This window comes from Patagioenas fasciata, chromosome 7, assembly GCF_037038585.1.
Source record: "Patagioenas fasciata isolate bPatFas1 chromosome 7, bPatFas1.hap1, whole genome shotgun sequence".
NCBI classification, from domain to species: Eukaryota; Metazoa; Chordata; class Aves; order Columbiformes; family Columbidae; genus Patagioenas; species Patagioenas fasciata.
The window spans coordinates 40,658,673-40,677,990 of record NC_092526.1 but is presented as its reverse complement, the minus strand read 5'-3'; the positions used below and the strand labels follow the sequence as shown (position 1 = coordinate 40,677,990).

Here is a 19,318-nt window from a genome sequence, read left to right as displayed (position 1 = left end):
GACATTCAGGCTATAATGAATTTGCTTTTCTTTATAAAAGCTGTGAAGCCTGATGATTTGAGAGAAATGTGCAAAGGCGATGGATCTGTCCGAGCTAAAGCCACTTTACCGCTTTCCTTGCTGCTGTGTATCTGTTTCTAAGAGACCTTGGGCCATCTCCAGAACAAACCATTCTGAGAACAACGCAATGGGAGATTATTCTCTGGTTTTCTACTGTTCTATTTCAGTCCGTAGCCTTCCAGAAGCAGAAAGCCAATACAGTGCATGTTACTGCAGTCTTCCTTCCTCAGGAAAGCCTTTCGCTTCAGAAAAGGAAGCGTCTTTGATTTCAAGGGCTGTTACCAAAATGAAGAGTCCATCACCTGTTTTAACCTCCTGTAACTGTATTTAAAATACAAATACTTTTACCCTCTCCTGCCCACCCTGTCTGGTCAAACTAGGCCTTTATCTTCTCATTGAGAGGTAGGGTATTTTCTTACATTAGACAGTGATACATTTTATTCCCAATCCACCACATCTCCATTCCAACCCCCCACCCTTCCCACACATAATCAAAGACGCTAATAAAAATGACATAACTGGAGCATACTGAAAGCAAGAGCACTTTTCCAATAAACCAACGCTTACGTTTCTTCGTATAATCATGCAAAGCTGGATGGAAGCGTGTTTGGTTACAAGCAGCCATAGCAGCAGCTCAAGTCCCCTCTCAAAGCCCTTCTTATTCAAAGGCAAGCTGTGTAGCTCCAGACAATGGGCTTTTTATGATCACAAGAACATCGGTCCTCTTCAAAGCTGCTGTTAAAGCACTGCTGAGCAACATACGCTAAACCAGACCTGTTCAGGGACAGTGACGCAGAAGAGTCGCGCTGGAAAAGCGGCACTTAAGCCATAGAATTTAAAGCCAAGACTGAGAGGGGTTGTTGCAAGTTTTGGGACGCTGCAACCATACAGAGGCCCAAGCAGCTCAGCAGTGCTCAAAAATGAAGAAGATAGAGAAGACAACATGCAAGAGAATTTCTGTCTAGTGAGATCCATATACCTCCAGTTGTTTTCAGTGGGACTGAAGTAATTCAAACACATATTATTTTCTCAATACGCGTTATTTTTCCTCTAAAAAATGCTTTTTTTCCCTAATAGACCAACAAGACAGTTAAAAGAGAAAATAAAAACTGAACTCCTCCCAAGCATTCTTCTCATTGTAAGGCCAGAAGAGCCAGTGCAACCGGACAGAAATCACATCCATTGCACTGCAGTGTGTGGTCAGGACTCCCACTGCTCCTTAGCACAATCAGTGTGGCCCTAAAGAACTGGTTATTTATGCCTGTACATAATGAATCCTGCAGATGCAGACACAGCATTCGCCTCTGCCCCAAAACAGCGTAACTGGAATTAAATACCTCGTAAACCATTACTGAGTCATTCTTGAAATCTTCTGCCTTTTCCTACTTATCAGGTCAAAACACTGAGTTGAGGGAGGGGTTTTATACAGCTTTTTAAAGTTACTTTTATTCCATTTATCCTTCCCATACCCGGAGGCTGAAAAGTCACTAGAAATGATCAGTCCCTCGCTAGATTGTTCGATATCGAAATTATATTTACGCGAGGAAATTTGCCAGCTGAAGCTTTCTGTGACATCAGCATCAGGAAAGTAAGACGGTTCCATACACACACAGTTCTTTACAGATAATCAAGCTAAACTCCGTTCCTTGGCCTTCTCCTCGAGGTTATCAACTGGCAGAACTCAGTTCACCCCAAAATACAATTATCCATTGCTCCTGCTGCAGAAGTCACGGCGTTCAGCCCACTTCTGCTGCAGCACAGCCTGTGGAACGATGCCTTATTCAAGAGCACACTCGGTTACACAGAGGTCTTCAAACAAACCAAGGCCAGAAGGCCACATCCCATCAGTTTCCCATCTCTTCCAGAAGGTTCTCTGCAGCTGAGGACTTCTCCATGTCCTTCAGGTCATGCACATGCAAAGTTGAGTGAAATGGAGTTAGACCAGCCGAACAAGGGCATTCAGGAGAAGACAGGACTCATTTACTGAGCATGCTCAAACTCACTGTGCACCAAGGAGCAGATAATAATCCCACACTAAACATTTTTGTACAACTATCTTCTGCAGAAGTATGGCGTCTTAAATATTGTTTGATAGCAACTCTGATTCTGTGATAACGCTGTATTCAATTTCCAAATTCTCCAGATTATTGTTTGCAGAAGAACAAATCTGAAACCTATGTAGCTTATATCCAAATGTGCAAATAAATCTAATTTACGATCATTTGATATACTTATAGAGGCTGCAAAAAGGGAGGAATGTTCATATAGAAGACTTCGGATAGGAGAACACTCGAAAATACATTTAACTAAATTTACAAGAAATTCTCATCTCTGACGAGGAATCATGATTCAAGTTCAGTACTCGAAACTGTGTCTTTTATGGAGTAAAGATGAGAAAATTAATAAGTGAACTTCAGCAAAATGAATTTCTTGTGCTGTTGTTGGCTGCAGAGCAGACATCTGCAGTCCTACAGCCCTTGTGTGGATAGCATGACCCAGAAAGCAAGCAGGGATTGTTTCTAAAGGCTTTAGAAACACAATAACCTGATTTCTTGTTGAAAATACAAGCACTTTTGTGGTACTTGTCTTTAGAGCGGCTATCTCATTCATGTGAATGAGCTGTATGCGTTATGAATTTTCAATTGAAGGATGACTGGCAAATTAAGACAGATATACAACTGCTGATGCTTTAGATAGGCTTGACTTTTACAAGGAACAGGAGACGTCGCTTCTGGAAATGTCAATACTGCAGACTGACAGGACACTATTGTAACTAAGTTTTTGCCAAATCCATTTATACCATCTACTTTTCAGGACCAGATTCATGTTCACCTGGTGCATTTTTTCCTCCTGAATATTAGATTAAACATGCTCAGTAATAGAAAGTTTCCAAGCAATTCCAAAGCTCTCGGCTATTACCCCTTGGTTTGATTTGATTTCATTTTTTGCCATGCCAAGCAGTCTTTCACCACACAGATGCAAGCCCCAGGCCAGCCCACGTGATAACAAAAGGTAGTACCTGACCTGATGTTAGGTCTATAGGGGATGCGTGTATTGCAAAGAGAAGCTAATACACCCTGGGATAGCGGAAACACACACTAGAATGGAAAGAAGTTCTGCTTGGGGATAGGGAGCCGGGATCCTCCTCCAGCAACTGCCTCACTGACTTGTGCCTCCTCATCTCTGTCCTACCCTCTGGTGTGGCTGGCGCCAGGGTGGGCTCCGGGGAGCCGTGCTCAGGGGTCCTGCGCATCGGCGCCTCCCCCTCGTGCTCCCGTTTGGTCCCTAGGTCAGTGGAGCCGTGTTGGAGCGGCGAGCCAGGGATGCTTGAGTCAGCCTCGTTTGAGAAGTCAAAGCCATCTGGGATTCAACATACAACATTTTAGTGCTCTTCTGTTCCTCTCGTGGCGTTCCGAGCCAGGCAAGAAGAGGAGATTCACGCGGACACGGAACAAACACAAAACACTACCCATGCTTATTGAAGTTTGTGAGAACACCCACGGAAAGGGACAGGTGGGCTCTACTGCAGAGCAGAGACTAGCAAATGGATATATACAGTGAGGACAAACACAACCCCGAGCCCTGAAAACAGGAGACAGCTACTTGCTGTCCTGGGCATCCCCATTCAGCTGAATCACAGAATCACAGAATGTTAGGGACCAGAGCTCATCAAATCTTCTTGCACACGATACAGAAGAAGAAAAAAAGCAGCACCACAGTAAAATATGTAATCTTTGTTTTCAGATTCTGTTATCCTCTGTTTATTTTTAGGTTATTCTACTGTTTACTTTCAGCCATTTATGCAGCTTTTTAAAAATCAATGTTTTCTATACGCAGCAACAAAGCTTTGTAAGCGTGACAAAGCGATTTCAAAGCAAGACTTTTGCTACACCTACACTGAAGATGTCAGCGCATCAATATAATTATTACTATGTATGTATTTTCTTTCTTCATACAGCCAAGCACACTTCCACAGAACATAAGTACTCCCTGAGGAAAAACAAGGATTGATTCCAAGCAGGCCAAAGCCATTTTATGACAGGGGCCACAGGATGGCAGGAGTGTGACATTCAGCTTTTCCCTCTCTCGCTGCCTTCAGTAGCGTTAGTAGCTGAACCCCCGTTAAGGTCTGGATAATACCATTCATTCCCTGAGATATTTATGACAGAAGGCAGTTGAGTTTTAGTGTGGATTAAAGAAAGAACTCCAATTTTAAGTCAAACTGTACCCCTACAATTTTACGCTGTGTTACATGGAGGATAAAAAGAAGCCTTACTGAACATTTTCCAGCTTCTCCATTTTCTCACCTACCTCAGGAGTTATCACCGAACCACAACAAAAACACCCCAAATGTTCATGTTCATGCAGCGCTCGGAAGACGTACAATGCTACGTGTTGTTATGGAGTATCACTTCTCAAAAACGAACAAACAAACCCCCCAACAACTGTTGTGCAAACGCTCCAAGTGAGAAGCCGGGTCACGGTGACGATGACAACACAGCACAGCCCGTGCCATCGGCAGAGCCAGCTCACCTTCTCTCCTCCAGCGGTGGCGGCGGATGGAAGCGGTGGTGATAGCGGTCCGAGAAATCCTCGGCACCGTCGGGGTAACTTCCACCCTCAGGACCTTCTGGCCTTCTTGCGATACATCGGGAGCATCATAGGGCAGTGAGTTCTTCATGGCATTTGCAACCTAAGAGAAAAGTAAAACGCTGTACCACCACTTCCCTTGACGGCACGAATGGCAATATTAGATCTCCTGCTGGATACAGAAAGGGAAACGACCAAGAACTGTTAATTATGTCAGATCCTATGCAGATGGATGGTCCCATCCCCAAGATTCACATTTGATAACTACACTGAAAAGCTCATCACAAACCTATTCCCAAAAACATAGCTGGATTTGCTCAGTTTTTTGAGATAATTCATTTCATGTTTACCACCTGTACTGATAGAGGTAGCAACTTGCACAGGAAAGTCTCCATCCAAAAGAGATGCAAAATGACAAGGAAAATACCATTTACATTTTATGACAAGAATGTCATAAAACTAAGTCACAAACCAGACCAAAACTGGTAGAACTTTGTATTACTTCTCTCACAAAGATCTCAGATAACATTTGATAAAACAACTATATCAACGCATATGGCACTTCATAGAACTCCATGAATTAAAGGTGTTTATTTGCATTATAATGTAAAAGCATCACAGAAACGCTCCCTTCTCATCCTGCCTGGCACTCGTCCAGCACTGATTCGCCCTTTGCTCGCCAGTTGTCTCAGCCCCAACGCTTGTGGTGAAATGCTCTTCTAGTCACACGCAGGCTTACAAACCACGTTCACGCCATCCTCGATCACATGGAAGACTTCAGAAACTCATTTCTGCTGTTCGGAACCAAAGCAGATGGAGTTCAACAGTAAATAATGGTTTGCCTTCCCATCTTTTACTCACTAGAGCTGCTCCTTGAACAGGTACCCTTCGCAGTATACAGGATTAAAATCTGAACATGAGTCATGGAAATCTGCAACGGGAGCAGAGAAGCGACAGAGTGGTTCATGCTGGTTGAAGCTTTTCCCAGCTGGCCCTTTCCAGCAGCACTGATTGTGCTTCTGGGGGCTGAGAAGAACCAGATGGAGGTAAAAATCAACGCAACAGGAAAACTTTGAAACAGTCTAAAGCACCAGTTTGAATGAGTCACAGCCCTTCTCTGAGAGAAAAAAAAAAAAAAAAACCAAACCAAACCAAAACTTGCAATCCGTTGGGAGGCAAAACAGCCCTTGCTCATTATGTCTAATCGAGCACTGAAAGGCAGGAAAACAAATACTCAGCCTTGGCAAGCCCAGCCTGCAGCTCCGGATGCCAAGGGAGGCCTGGTTTCAGGCCAGACATCCACTCTCACAAGGAGCTCTAATGACAAGAACCAACACAACGCAGCAAGGACATGAAGAAAATCCAGTGGATGAAGGTGCTGTCACAGCAGGGACTTGCTGATCCCCTCTTCTTGTGTCCGGGGTAAGAACGCCTGTGTCTGCACTGGAGATGGGCATTTCCACCTGAACCCAGTGCAGGGCTCTGGTGTTCAGAACAACAGACTGAGCTGAGCTGAGCTCCTCCCCAGGCCCAGGCACTAATACTGAGTCTGGGGGATTCGTTTCCCCCTGTAGAAACTCCCAGCTGGCATGACTGTGCAAACAATCCCCAGTGTCTGCTAACAGAGACCCTCTTCCCAGAAAAGCCCTTTTCCTTGCATCACTTCCAGCCCTTCCCAGTGCAGTGCAAGATGCTTCAACGTTACAGATAGTTCAGAGCTTGCTGATGTTGCTCTTCTTTTTCTCCTCAAGTCCACAGGCAACTTAAACCTATTTAAATAAGAGCATGGATCTACTATATCATCAAAAATATTTCTCCAAGAGAAGTACACAAACATAGGGACTGTGATGTTTTACCATTGATGGTATTCCCGTAATTATACAAATAGCTGGAGTACAGATATCTAAAAATAATCCTAATGTGGGGGTTTGCCTGAATATTAAATGGACTCCAAAGACTTTGTTGCTGGGAGGAAATCCTAGGCAGAGGTTGAACTTGAAACTCGTCTGGGATGCTGCACAGACAATATTTTATTTGGTGCCAGTACTTTCCAGTTTAAAATACCAAATTTTATAATGCTGCTAAATTTTACACCTCCTGGAGAATGCAAATGCAAGGACTCCAACCTTTGAGAAAGTCCAATTGCTTGAATATGCAGCATGAGGCCAAGGACATGCAGGTCGGATTTTTATAAACCTGATCGTTTCTTAAAGCTGCTTTTAAAAATTCGCAGTAAAACAAGATAGGAAGGCAATGATCAGAATATTAAGAAGAAAACCTCATAGATGTGTCTGCACGCATGCGCACGAAAAACCTGACAACAAAGCAAAGGGGAAAAGTTCGTGGTGTCACAACATCACCAACACCACACAATGGAGGAAAAATCCCAAAACCCCACATTCTAGAAGATGCTTACAATTAGAAGAAATCTCTAATGACAAACTGATTAAAAATGAACAATGAGGACTGAAAACTGTCATATCATCAATTGAATTAAGTTCCAGATCCTCCTACACACCTTTTAAATGTAGTAGTTTGACAGGGTGGCCCAATTCAGCAGGTTCAATATTTAATTTAAAATCTGATGGAGAGATGAGTCATTTCCAAAAGGAACCAACTATTATAAAATTGAACGGATACCAAGCATTTAAAATGCAGCAGTGTCAGAAAGACTGTAGATAATTTTTACAGCCAATATTAATTCACCAAGACAAGAATTTTGTGTAACTTATTGTAGAAAGGAATGATCGCAGCTTGCCACATGAAAGATTTTTCCCAATCCACACTTTTCTTTGTTACGTAAAAAGCAGTGAAACGATAGTTCAGAGCAGCACTAAAGGCTTCTAGCCACGATTCTGAGGCAGAAACTGAGACAAGTTTATTTTACTTTCTTCTCCTTTATTTTTGCTCTTACTTTGATCCTCATTCCTACATCTGACAAAAAATGAAACCCTTCTGTTCCTCCTTTCTCTCTGTCAACCCCCCGTTTCTTCCCAATCGCATCCACCTGCAGCCAGCCCAGTCTCACCACTCTCCCCATTTCATTTATCTCTGCAGATGATGAGAACAGCAAGAACAGCGGAAACTGAAAAAACCCAAACAAGCAGAAAAACTCCATTCTACTGCTGCTCCTCCAAAGAAGATCAAGACTAAGGTCTGGGTGACTTTGATCTATGAAAAATCTAATGCTGACTCTAGAGATGAAGCTCCTTTTCACTCTCAGCTTTACCCTGTTGTTGCTTTTTCTACTGCAATACCAGTTAAACCACACAGCCCTGCTGAAGGTCTAGAAGCAAAGAATATATAAATATAAGGTATAAATAGCTACATCTAAAACATCACTTGCATTTGGGAGCGCAGCAATGGTCACAAACGCTTTTGTGAGCAGTGCACTTCAGAAACACATCCACGCTCCCCTTCACCAAGCCCCTACATTGCCACAGCTTGTTCCTTACCAGCAGAGGCTGTGAGTAGAGCTCCAGCTGTGCCCTGTAAATGATGTCCTCCAGCACCTCCTGACCAAGGTCCCACTGACCATTGTAGCTAAAAAGTAAAGAAAGAGATTTATCTTTCATATTTTGTGAACTCAAACTTGTCTTTTTTCCGCCCAAATGCAGGTCTTCACTTATTTTTTTCCATAGAAAGTTCATCAACTGTATGTAGACTCCAGCCCCTTCACTGTTTTAAAAGTGTAGACGAAGCATTTTTTTATTAATCTTGTTGATATCACAAAAAGTTGCTTCCTGTCACCTCGAAGCAAGACAAATTTGATGCCATGATCAGGACAAACTTGAAGAATAAAAACAGAGGCCACGATGTACAGGTTAGCACTACTCAGCAGAACTGCATTTCCATCAGAAATGGATTTTTGCTACCTCAGAAGCTACTGATGTTCAAGAGCTCTGCATTCCATCAGATTATCTGGGCATCCAAGCTCATTACGCTTGGTGGCAACAGAAACTTGGGAAAAGATGAAGCCAGCAGCCTCACTCTCTTCAGAACCCACTGCTGGCTCTTCAGCACCTCATTCAATGCTGACAAAGATATTTTCCAATTATCGGTTGGCTGAGTGAGCTGGTAATGGGAAATACACCGAGTTACAAACTTGTGTTATGAGTTTAACTCTTTTTTAATCATAAAACAACTCGCATTTATATTTTAATTCACGTGAAACCAGATGTTCCGCTTGGTACAGAAAAGCCGTCAACTTACATGGCGTAGTAGACACCTGTGAGCAGCTGCACCATGAAGTCCGGGTCTAACACCACCCTCCCACAGGGCTCTTTCCAGCGCTTCTCGTGCTGCCGCGGAAACCCACTCACACACAGCCTGGGGAAAACACAAAGCGGAAACCCCACAAACACTACAAACAGCTTCATCTCACTGAGATTGTGTTTGTTTACTTTTCAAAATTCATTTTTCAAAGCCGAAGCACAGAGCATAGAACGTTCTTATGTCGCTCTCCAACCACTACAGCGGTTTTAGAACAATGCCTTGCGATGTGGTTTGCTGATCATCCAGTGTTATTCCCATTAACTCCATGGGTTTTTTTCAAATCAGAACCACCAAAGAATGAGGGTGAAAAGATGTTCTCGACTGTCAAGCACCCCACCTTTCTTTAAAGGAAACATTTCAGTGGTATAGAAGAGAAATACGTCATCTCCCTTATGATGACAGCATGCAGCCACCTTCTGCCTAAAGCCAGATAACACAGATACTGCGTTCTTAACTGCTCTCAACTGCCTTCTAAAAAACTACTGACCCTTGGAAAAGGACCTGCCTGCCCATATGCTGCATAGCATTGAGTCTCCGTAAAAAACAGAATAATTGCTCCGTAACTTTAATAGTTGAACCTTCATCATGGAAGCAACACACGGCCACTAATACATAACTGCTGCGCTGTTTCAAAAGCGACTAAAAAAATCCCTAGCCTATAAAATGCCATATCTCTTTGCTACCCAAAGAACAGATTGAATTTCCAGATGCAGGAAAATTCAACATATTTGGCAAATTTAGCATAGCCATAACTCAAGAGAAGATGATGGGAACATACCAAGAATTAAAGCAGTGCCATCATGGGAAAGACAGGCTTTGATCTTAACTGTGTGTGTGTTACTATGGAATATCTGCTGTTAGAAGCTAGTCTGGTCCTTTGCTACATAACCAAATTGCAGATCATGCTTTTCTTTCACAGAAGTATTACGCTGAAGCAAACGAGTTAAATCAGAAAACCATTTCATGAGGCTCCTCTGCTTGGGGGTAGCAAGAGAGAGAATTTATCTCATTTTAGGTAAAAACGCTGGTAAAAAACAGCATATGGAAAAAACAGATACACTTAAGATTTTTCAGAACAAAAAGCAGTGATCATTGCCGACCAGATCCTTCTAAGAGTATTCAAGTAGAAGGTTATTTCAAGGGCATGTATAAGAGTTGCAGAAATCACAATATTGGATTCTCCAGAAAGTAGGATGTTATTATCAGAGAAAAAAAAAGGCAAAATATAAGGCAAAAATAACCTCAAACACACCAAAGAAAGAGCTGAACAGACCACTAAACCCCAGACCATTGTGCAAGGACTTCATATAAACCACCCTCAGAAGCAAGACATTAATATTCAGAAGCAGAGGAAACCGGTGATATTCCGCACAGGATTTTTTAGGTGACCGTACTGAAAAAGGTCTGAAAGATACGTAAATGCAAAAAATGCCAATCAGTCTAAGTAGGTTCCACTCGTTTTCACCCAAAATCACTTTTTTTTCTTTCCAAATAACAGAAAGCTACAGAACTAGAAGGAAAGCCCACACAGTGGTAAGATAATCCATGTGTTTTATCTGTGTGCAAGCGCAGCTTCCAATTTCCAATTAAGCTGTAAGACCGAGTGTTACATATTTTAAATTATCAAATGCAACAGGTAGTTTGGTTTTTTTTCTGGATGACTATTTAGGAGTCTAGATGCACCCTGCAAGACTATTTTTCCAAAGGCAAGTGTCTCACCTGGAACCCATCCTGCACAGCGCCTGGTAAGAAGAGGCAGGCATGTAGACAATAGCGGAATTGTAGCACAACATGAGAAAGCTCAGCACCTCAAACCTGAAAAGAGACAAGAGCAAAACCTTCAACGGTTTAAATTCTTAACACAAAAGTTCTACAACTAAGTCTCAAAAAATGCCCCACTGGAAAAAGTATCAGAAATAAACATGCAAATCCTCAGATATTCTTTCATTATAATTCACCAACTTGAAACAGGCTATTAAAGGTTTGGTTTTAAACACTTGAAGTTATTATTACTGAAAGCCATTAGCATGTGCAGGACCTATTGTGGAAATGGTATATGGCATAATATTCGGTAAAGGTTCTAGAACTGGACAAGTCTCCAATGCATTGCAAACGATAGGATCCGTTTTCCCAGAGCTGGCGTTAGCCATGGTAAAGCTGGCAGGCACCATAACGCAGGGCCCACTCTCTCAGCCCTGCTTCTGTCTGTCCACCCAGCACCATGCCCCTTCTCCCATGGAAAACGCAGTCCCAGCCGCAGAGCCCAATTTCGTGAATTCTGTGACGCTTCCATGAAAATTTGAGCTGCCAGACATAAACCCTAAGACATTCCTGATGGACACGGAAGTAACAGAGACGTTACTCTCTTCTAAATTAACTAATAGAAGAACATACACAGTTGGAGCGAACGACAAAAATACTATACCTCAAGATGACCAAGACTGTTCCCTAAATTTATTTCCAAGCACTTAAGGCTGAGAAAGGACTGAACACATCATATATTTGCTGTTGATGTTTAAAGACTTGTCGCGTGCCCAGTGAAGCACCTCTCGTGCTAGAATCCACCCACGTACCGGTTCTGTGCTGTGAAGGTTTCTCTCTGCGGGTGCAAATCGCTGTAAACCACCCTGATGAGATCGTGCTGACACAGAGCTCCTTCGGTTAACGCCATGGATCCGATCGTGGAGGGCTGGCAGCGCGGAGGAGGATGGAAGGAGTAGGGAGAAATCAATAAGTAAAAGGTCCATGAAAGCATTAAACTTCCTAACCACCCAAGCTAAGAGACACACTTGTCTTGTAATGCGCAAAACTCAAGTCTATTCCAGAACGCAGTAAATCTAGAGACATTACCTAATGTCATTATTGTAAACAGTTTCTACACTTACAAGCAATACAGCAGGTGAGGGCAATTTGCAACTTTGATTCTTACATATCCATTTACAGTAAGTTTGCCCTAATTGCAAGACCTTTTGTACAGTGACAACAGAGAAAGAAAAACACGTTTTCAAGTTCCAACTGCATTAAGGAGGAGTCAGAAGGAGGAATACTACATTTATGCTAACACCTAAGAGCCATAAAACCACAGCTGCAATTACAACACGACCAACCTCCATTCAAAATGGGCACTGAGGCAAAGATTTTTCAACATTTACATTCCTTTTCTTCTACTAATGCTACTGAATTCAATTGCACCAATTGCAAGCTATTGACATTGAAAACTTCCTGCAACAAAATGCACCTAAAATGGGCTGTTGCATCAAAGGGATCCAGTTCTCACTCCTCTAATAGATCCAATTCTTATTTACCACAGCAGCTCTCTTACCTCATGATATATTGAGGGTTTAGATAATGAAGGGATGGTAAAAGATAAAACTTTGTTGTTTCCATCTTTGTCAGCAATTTCCTGCATTAAAAGAAAACAAAACCAAAACTCAAATAGAAGTAAGGAGATAGGACTTGGAATCATTTTCAACTTTCAGAAGGCATTTAACAACCAAAAAGTCAGAAGTCCTGATCTGATAAAACTACGAACACCCCAAGGTCTCCGTGCATTTGCAGAATACCAGCAGATTTCCATACATATTTAAGAAGCAGGAAAGACCTCTACCACAGGTCATTTGCAGAATCAGTCTGCAACACTTAAACACAGCATGGGCCCCTTCACCAGTGTGATTTCATCAAAACCAAAACGGCACAGACAGCTCTTCTAGCACATCTTTACATTGGAACATTCATTTCTAATAGAACTGCATAGTGAAGCAAGACTAAGCCCAAAAGATACAGGCCCATGAGTGCTGATGAGTCACGGGCTGCCAATGGTCATGGTGATAAATGCACCCAGACGAAAGGGGAAATCAAGGGGACGGGCAAAGTTTCCTCGGGCATTCTGGCAGTAAGAATCGCACGGAATGTTTTCTCAAAAGCCTTTCCAGCTGGTCAGATTTTACAGTTGCTAGGCTACCGCATAAGCAAACCCAGCAGTTTTTAAAGCAAATATACTAAGAGCAATTACATAAGACTATAGCAAAAAGGAGTGTAAAATCCTGCCTTTGCACTCTGTACAGCAAATTTCCAAACAACGAGCTCTAGACATTCCAGCTGATGTGCAAACTCAGTCCGAGGCAGCACAGTACTCGCAGTAGGCTTCAGGGATCACAACGGGAGGACAGCTGATAGAATTCAGCAGAATGGAGAAGACTGATCCTTGCTTAAGTATTGAGAAAAAAACTTCACTCCTTCAGTATATGTGCAGAAATATATCAACAATTTAATCAAAGAAAAAGAACAGTGGGAGCTACTGTCCATTTTTAGGCCTCTGTCTTCCTGAATTTGGAGAGAATGAATAAACTACTCTCCTTAAAAAATATGAATCACCAACATGACTTTCAAAGGAACCACAAAAGGACCTCGATGAGAAAACAGCTGACAGACACACTACTTCAACCCAGCAAACAGTACCAAAAATCAGCAGACAGCTTCCGACATTTTTTCCTTCAGAATAAATCTAAAATAAATGGATCTTCCAGCTGTGAGAGCTACAGACACATAACAAGAATATTTCTTTTTAAGAATTGGTTTCACTCTTCTGTATCTCCTCACGTGTAGAGGAACATAATACACAGTTTAAAAGAGGGCTCTATTATGATAGTAGAGAGAAGGATGATGTTTCAGTATAACTAATAAGTTTTAAAGTCCTATAACACAGAAATACCCACCAAAGAATGCCTATCTTGGCAGTATTGCTAAATTTATTGAACGGGCTCATAACACTACAAAAGTAAACGTCTCCAGGCTAAGGTAAGGATATAAAAAAGTACTTTTATATCCAACAGTCAATCATCCGCAGTTACTTTAACCTATTCTTAAAATGACAGTTCCACTGCAGACAACTGTCTGCCTCAAACACACACGTGTGTATCCAAGTGCGAGTGCACAGAGCGGTTTCGGCTGCAAATCACCCTTAAAAAGGCACATTCAGAGGAAGGAGAGGCTGACCAAGCATATTGGCCTGACAGAGAGTTGTATTTTTCAACATTACTTTATTTCCTTACGAACACAGGTATATAACAGTTCAGGAATGTCCATGAGGTGATCCTTTCTTAGTTAAAACGTTTGTCCCAAAAGATTACTATGAAGTACATTTTTGCAAACACGTTCTTACTAAACCTTCATTACATTATGCTTTTCTCCAGATTAAATATGTCGTCACGTAAGCGTATTATCATTTTAAATATGCTGTTTCAATCATCTACTTTATTCCTGGCGGTCAGTGACGCAAACCCACCCCACTCACCAGGTTGTAAATGCCGAGCAGCAGCGCCTCGATGCAGCCATTGCTCTGCCTGTCCCTGCTGGCCGTCAGCCGCAGATACACCCAGATCAGCTCCGGCAAGAACTGCAGCGTGAACCTCTTGAGCCGAACTTCAGAACTACGGTAAAGTTCAAAGAGCTGGTGGCAAACAGGCTCCAGGAGCTGTGGAAAAGCAAAAAGGCTAATTAATGAAATACTGTGAGACTGCATCTGGAATATTGTGCCCAGTTGTGGTCCCTCAGTTCCAGAAGGACAGGGAACTGCTGGAGAGAGTCCAGCGCAGCCACCAAGATGCTGAAGGGAGTGGAGCATCTCCCGTGTGAGGAAAGGCTGAGGGAGCTGGGGCTCTGGAGCTGGAGAAGAGGAGACTGAGGGGGGACTCATTCATGGGGATCAGTATGGAAAGGGGGAGTGTCAGGAGGATGGAGCCAGGCTCTTCTCGGTGACAACCAGTGACAGGACAAGGGGCAATGGGTTCAAACTGGAGCACAGGAGGTTCCACTTAAATCTTAGAAGAAACTTGTTCATGGTGAGGGTGGCAGAGCCTGGCCCAGGCTGCCCAGGGAGGTTGTGGAGTCTCCTTCTCTGCAGACATTCAAACCCGCCTGGACACCTTCCTGTGGAACCTCATCTGGGTGTTCCTGCTCCATGGGGGGATTGCACCGGATAAGCTTTCCAGGTCCCTTCCCATCCCTGACACTCTGGGATTCTGTGATTCTCTAAGAAGGGAGAATGAAATAGAAAACAGAGAGACTGTATCGTGCAGCCAGTAAAAACAACATTTTTTGGGGGCAAGAAAGGGAATGAATGCAAACGGTACGTGCATTCCTGTAAGAACAGACCCGAGGGGCACTGGGCCGCAGCACAGCGAGCCGTGGTCTCCCTGCAGCTCGAGCTTTGGGAACTGTCACTGTGAGATTTGCTTTGTATTCAGGTACTAATTCAAGATACATGACAGACACGAGGCTTGAACTATGTGCATCATAAAACCTTAATGGTGCATTTGTAAGCTTAAAAGAGTACAAAGGTTAAACATCAGCTGCTAATGACAAGTCTATTGACAGAAATATGAATGAATTTCTTACCTACAGCTTTTTAGTCTCAAATCCAACCAGTGTGCATTTGTTCATTACAATACAAACTGATGTTTCCAGCTTGAGCTCCCCTTGGGTTTCAATACAAGAACCAAAAAAGGTCCTTATCAAGTGAGTGTGATATAAGCCTAAGAAAAACCTGCCATTTTAAGAGTCTGTAATGCCAAACCAATAGTTCAGATGCATCCACAGAACTGTTCATGAACCGGAAGAAAAAGAACCATGTCAAACTCTGTCCCCTTTTCCCATGACTCATCAGGTTTTTAATAACAAAGCCAAAAACAACCAAAAAAATCCAAGAGGAATTTTGATAAGGTCTCTGACCAATATCTAGTATTGCATTCTAAGAAATAGGATGATCTGCCCTAAGGAAAATACTGATGGGCTTCAACGTCCCAAAAGAGGGGGGCATCCCTGTAACCTAAACTGTTTGTATTCACATAGAAAAGTCACAGAGTCAGAAGAGAGAGGCCAGAATCTTGAATAAGTCTTCTTCCAAACTGTACATGCTTAATGTAGCTCTCCAATATATACACAATAATATTAAATGTTATACATCTAATTTTTTAGAGTAATAAAACCCATACATTGGGCCAAGGCAATAGCAGCTGAGACAAAAAGGCAGAATACCAGTGCAGAGCAGAAAAGACACATCTGACTCATATATGACTCCGCTTTCGGTATACACATGTTCCAGCTCGGGACTTTGAGAGCATTAGCAGCACGACTTGGATGCATTCTTCTTTCATTCGTCTATTCATCAGAATGTGAAGCACCCAGAATTTCCTGTGGAATTCTCTCTTGCTGCGCTGTATGAAGATGCGCTGTGGCTTGGTGTGAACCATCCATCCTTACAAAACTCTGAAGAAGTGTCTTGCTATCATCCCTACAAGCAATGAGCGCGAACCTTTGATAAACGCACAACACCGTATATCTGCACGACTGTACAACTTCACATCCACATATTTAGACTTACATATTGTACTCTAGTATATCCCAAACACGAAACATGAATTTGACAGGGTTTTCCATTGAGATAGCCACGTTCTGACAGCATCACTCAAGAAAGGGTGAACCCATTGCTTTCATTCCGAATGCGCGCTGTTCTGCTCAGCGAAGCGTACCGTTTTTTCAAGCCGCGGATTACATAAGCCAGAATGTGACATCTACGTAACCCAAAACTTTGCTTGCAGACAAATCTCTGCTTCTCCAAGGCTGTGCTCTCAGTCCCTTGTGTAACACGGCTTCTGCTGGGCAGGTTTGTGATTCTGAGGGAACAGGCTGGGTTTGCAGGAGAAACACACCCAAGGAGGGAAGGAACCCCGCACCAACAACGCTGAGTCCAGTCGTTTGCAGAACGCAGGTTTTTAAAAGCCACGTACGTAAAATAAGCCGAACATATATTATCTGGCATATTTATTCCAGTATTTCATATATATGGCACTTTATATTCAAAAGATGCATAAGTGGATTCTTTCTTAATTAATATTTACTTAGTAAAAACTCCTATCTCAAAGTGGCACTAATTACTAAACCATCTGCTACAGCAAATGTTCAAATCCTCAGAGACAGAACTATATCCTTGTTTTATGAAAGGCCTACCGCATTTTGGATATTCCAATAAAAACGTGGGTAATAAATAATTCAGAGATGACTGAACTAACTTGTAGGCTTGTTTTTAAAGAAAATAAGAGCAAGAAGCTAGTGTAAAGAAGAAATCTCTGGAAACAACAAATACAAGCATATCTGCAAGGAGATAACAGGTGCAAGCAAAGCCAAGAAATTATCAGAAAGTAGATATATACAGCAGCATCGCTATGAATAACACTTCATCAGATTAGAGATGACAGCAGCCCAAAGCTGTTTCCTATTCAAAGTTAGCGAGTCTAATCCAAGTCCCATTAAAAACAGCGGAAAAGGTAATTTAGTTCAGCTAAAGTCAGATGAGACTCAACCAGAGCAGTTACTGAGTTTACTCTATTTCAAACAAAATTTTTAGAAAATTAGTCTTTTAAGTGAACTCATGCTCCCTAGAAAGATCCAAGCGATATCCAGGTACGGGTGCTGCACGCACATCAACACTCCTCACTTCTATTAGTTGTCCTATCAGTTGTACTTGAACAACTGCAAATTACCGGTTGTAGCAATTACTGTCGTGCTTTTGGTGCATTGGGAGCTTTAGGTTCGCAAGGAAAAGCTGCCACCATGAAGATGCTACAACTAATATTCTCAAAGGCATCCAAGTTTTTCCTATCAAAGAACAGAACAATTGTCTCTCGCCCGGAAACACAACGCTTGACACTATAAGAAAGAATAAAGGTATTCCTTGCATCCTCATTATCTGGCTTTTTGGAGAACCGGCCTCTTCCCATTAATTCTCTGAACATAAATACTGAGAAGACATTGGAGGAGGTGGGTGCATGAACTCACACACACTTTAATTCCAAAGACCCTTCAGCCCAAAGTCAAAGGAAAATGAGGAGCACAGCAGTCAGCCAAAAAACCCAAAGGAAAACATCTCTTAGAACCGTATCTTTTCTGACAGACTAAAAACCGACATTAAAAGAGCTTTGCTATTGGCATGAACAGCAACTGGCATCACAAACAATTACAAACAACATTTTTACTGGCTTAAGAGACAATGATCTAATTTGCAGTTCATTCTCACACCCCCCAGAGATGCAGACTCACACTTAGGAAGCTGATGAAGAGCTTCAATTTGGCTTATTTTACAAGTTTGCCAAATCTTCAGAGCCATACCTTGAAGTTAAATGTAATGCATTATAAAATGCATGCCAAAGATTGGAAAAGCTTGTCTTCTTGAAGAATTCAATTGTGGTAGAAAACAATGTGCTCGTTTTAGGCTTAACTATAACCAAAGGGCTGAAATTAGTTATTATTTGAGAAGTCTGGACAGTGCTTGGCATTGCAAAGGTGATCCATTTTGTTTCAAGGCTGAGCTTTCCAAGTTAAACCTAAGTAGCTCCACATGAATATTCAACATTTCCATTTCAGTACTGCATTAATTGAAAATCCATAGAGCATTTGTACCTACAACCATAAACCAACGCCCAAAATTTAAAAACTATCTAAAAAACCAATACTTCAAAAGCACTTTTCTTCAGAATTCAAATATTATGCAAAAAAAAAAAAAATCAATACGTTATTCAGTTAAATAAGCTCTTTATGAGCAACATCACTCTCTACTCGTCATGCAACTTTCTGTTCCAGTCATTATCTTCTCCATAGTCAAAAAGTCAAGGGGTTTCCTGAAGGGTAAAGAGTAACAACTGTATTGAACTGGACAGTTCATGGAAAAACACCTCGGTCAGTTGGTTGGTTCCATGGTGGTACCAGGTTAACTCAATAATCCTGGTCTTCTCAAGCTACAATGATGTGATTCTGGATAAATTCATGTTCGCTATGCGCAGTTTGCCCCTTTCCAGCAGTTTTAAAAACAGGTCAACTGCATGCTTAAGCTGTACTAAAAACAGTTACTTGTCCATCAAGTTTAAGAATCCAACCAGTACATTTTTATAACCGTCTATCACATAAGCTTTATCTTCATAAGCAATATCAGTTATCCTTCTAACAAATAATGCCCTACAAAGCATATTTTAAAAACCTCTCGCTTCGAGCCAAATATTACCACAGAATTATGCAAAGTAATGAATTGACTCACAGGCAAATAAGTTTGGAAGAAGTGCAACAAGGAAACGCGTACTGCCTCAGCAAGCAGAACCTGAACTTCGTCATCCCGGAGCCTGCGATCGCTTATCTTACACTTGATACCAGAATCAAGACCAAACAGCAACTGCAGCTCCAAAGAATCATATTTGACAAGCAGCAGCGTGTAATAACATAGGATTATTGTCACTCCCTTAAGAAGATACTCTTTTTGCAAATCTGCATCATTAAAACAAAAATACATCAAATGCTTATTCTCAAAGCAAAGCAAAGCTGTTGCGTTTTTCCAAGTGCACACACA

At 42.0% G+C, this 19,318-nt stretch overlaps 1 protein-coding gene across 7 annotated transcripts in view; it reads right to left on the bottom strand.

The window, feature by feature from the left end:
* Window positions 1-19,318, bottom strand: part of HYCC2 (hyccin PI4KA lipid kinase complex subunit 2) — a 54,601-nt gene that overhangs the window by 8,731 nt on the left and 26,552 nt on the right. For 6 of the 7 annotated variants that reach the window (XM_071811508.1, XM_071811509.1, XM_071811510.1 and 3 more), the window contains 8 exons: window positions 14,219-14,398; window positions 12,248-12,328; window positions 11,499-11,614; window positions 10,645-10,740; window positions 8,863-8,979; window positions 8,106-8,193; window positions 4,594-4,753; window positions 3,253-3,420 (listed from right to left, as the gene is read on the bottom strand). In XM_071811508.1, the coding sequence (XP_071667609.1) occupies window positions 3,253-3,420; window positions 4,594-4,753; window positions 8,106-8,193; window positions 8,863-8,979; window positions 10,645-10,740; window positions 11,499-11,614; window positions 12,248-12,328; window positions 14,219-14,398 (1,006 nt within the window). The remainder of the gene's footprint in view (window positions 1-3,252; window positions 3,421-4,593; window positions 4,754-8,105; window positions 8,194-8,862; window positions 8,980-10,644; window positions 10,741-11,498; window positions 11,615-12,247; window positions 12,329-14,218; window positions 14,399-19,318) is intronic. The other variant, XM_071811513.1, reaches the window with a different exon arrangement.